The 1614-nt window shown below is 35.0% G+C and overlaps 1 protein-coding gene across 1 annotated transcript in view; it reads right to left on the bottom strand.

The window, feature by feature from the left end:
* Nucleotides 1-184: 184 nt before the first annotated feature.
* Nucleotides 185-1614, bottom strand: part of LOC119591260 — a gene marked incomplete at its 5' end in the record, with an annotated part of 1999 nt that continues 569 nt past the window's right edge. Inside the window, 2 exon segments of the mRNA XM_037939976.1 lie at nt 185-773; nt 1144-1337. Coding sequence (XP_037795904.1) covers nt 279-773; nt 1144-1337 — 689 coding nt within the window. The 3' untranslated portion in view covers nt 185-278.

Genomic DNA, 1614 nt, shown 5'->3' with positions numbered 1-1614 from the left:
GCAATAAAACTTTTTATAAGTTTTATAAATAAATAAGGAATTGAAAAATGCTTGCACAAAAATTTAACAAATTCAATAAAGAAACCTTTCAAACAGGGTTATTCAATCAGCTTATAACCATTATAAAAATAAGTGGAAATCTGCACAAATTTTAGATAATGGAGAGAAAGAAAATCAGAAAAACTAAGTGAAATATCAGTTCTATTTTGGTCCAACTTCCAAAAAATTAAAATAAACCAATAATTTCTGCATTCACTGAAAAGCAATGACACAATGATTTAGTTTTTGTGGGAATCCGATAACACTCTTGTTATTGCTGACATTACATCATGCTGCTTATCCTCTGGCAATCCACGAAGAGAAGCAGCCACAAAGTTACCAAAGGTTCCTGCCACATCACTACAATCTCTCCTTATATTCTGTAAAGACTCCACTACCTTTTCCAGGGCATCACTGGTAGGCATGGCAGTTCTCTGTCGTTTCCTATGAGAACCTTGGTAGTGAATATCACTCCTAGCTACTGAACTGGATGAAGCGGAGACTCTGGGTGTAGCTGAATGGGGTGTTTTGGAACCATCGTACTTGACTCCATTACTGCTAGTTACTCTGGGCTGGGATGCCGAGGGGGCTTCATATTTTGCAAGTCCATCATTGACCCCGTTAGGTTGACGGGTGGGTGGAGCTTCATATCTTGACGGGCTGTTATTTCCCATAGGAGTTGAAGTTCTGATTTCCAAGTTGCTGCTATTGACAGTTGAGTGAGAGCCTAATACCTGTTGTGGAATATTTCAGAATAAGTGTCCAGTTCTGAGATGAAATATTGCATTAGAATAATGAGAATTTTTATTGCTCTTACTGATAAAAATTCTAATTCTCCTAAAAATACATAACTAATTATATGCTTCATATGGAATAGCATGACATCTGTAGATATTCACTAATAGTTAAAGGTAATCCACTGCAGTTACTAAAACAGTGTGTGTAAAAGGAAAAGAATACTGGCTAATGAGTATAACTTAAAATCAAATACCTAAAATAAAAAACAAAAGCTTAGGGTATCTGATCAATAATTAACTGACAAAATGTACAGTAATATACTAAACGCAAAAGAAAGCCCTTTAAGCTACATTCAGAAATTCTTACCGAGATATGACGGGGGTGATCACTGTCTTGGTTTTCCTTTGGCCTCAGAGACTGAAGCAAGAAGCGCATTCTGTTGTAGTGTGCCCATGTGGAGCTGTAGCCATCATCCCCAATGTTGCTCCTCGAGTCATGAACCTTCTTCACTTCTCGCAGGAAGAATATTCGCATGCTTCTGAACTTCTTCCAGACGTTTTCTGGAGAGAGATCACATATCAGTATTTTCATGTGATGAAATATCAATTACAATTAATAACATGAAATGCTATATGAATGTTTTGATATATACTGTGGAAAATTATATGAACTGACCACATAAAGTATTTAAGAGATATCTTATATTACTTTAAGACTTATAAAAATACTGAATCCTAGAATACAAAATCTAACCTAAAACTTAGAAACTTTTTCTCTGAATCATGTAAAATATATGCAATTATCAAAAAAAAATTATGGGTTAAAGAGCGTACTAAT

This window comes from Penaeus monodon, chromosome 28 (genome assembly GCF_015228065.2).
Source record: "Penaeus monodon isolate SGIC_2016 chromosome 28, NSTDA_Pmon_1, whole genome shotgun sequence".
NCBI classification, from domain to species: Eukaryota; Metazoa; Arthropoda; class Malacostraca; order Decapoda; family Penaeidae; genus Penaeus; species Penaeus monodon.
The sequence above is the reverse complement of the archived record's forward strand: the minus strand, read 5'-3'. Positions and strand labels throughout refer to the sequence as shown.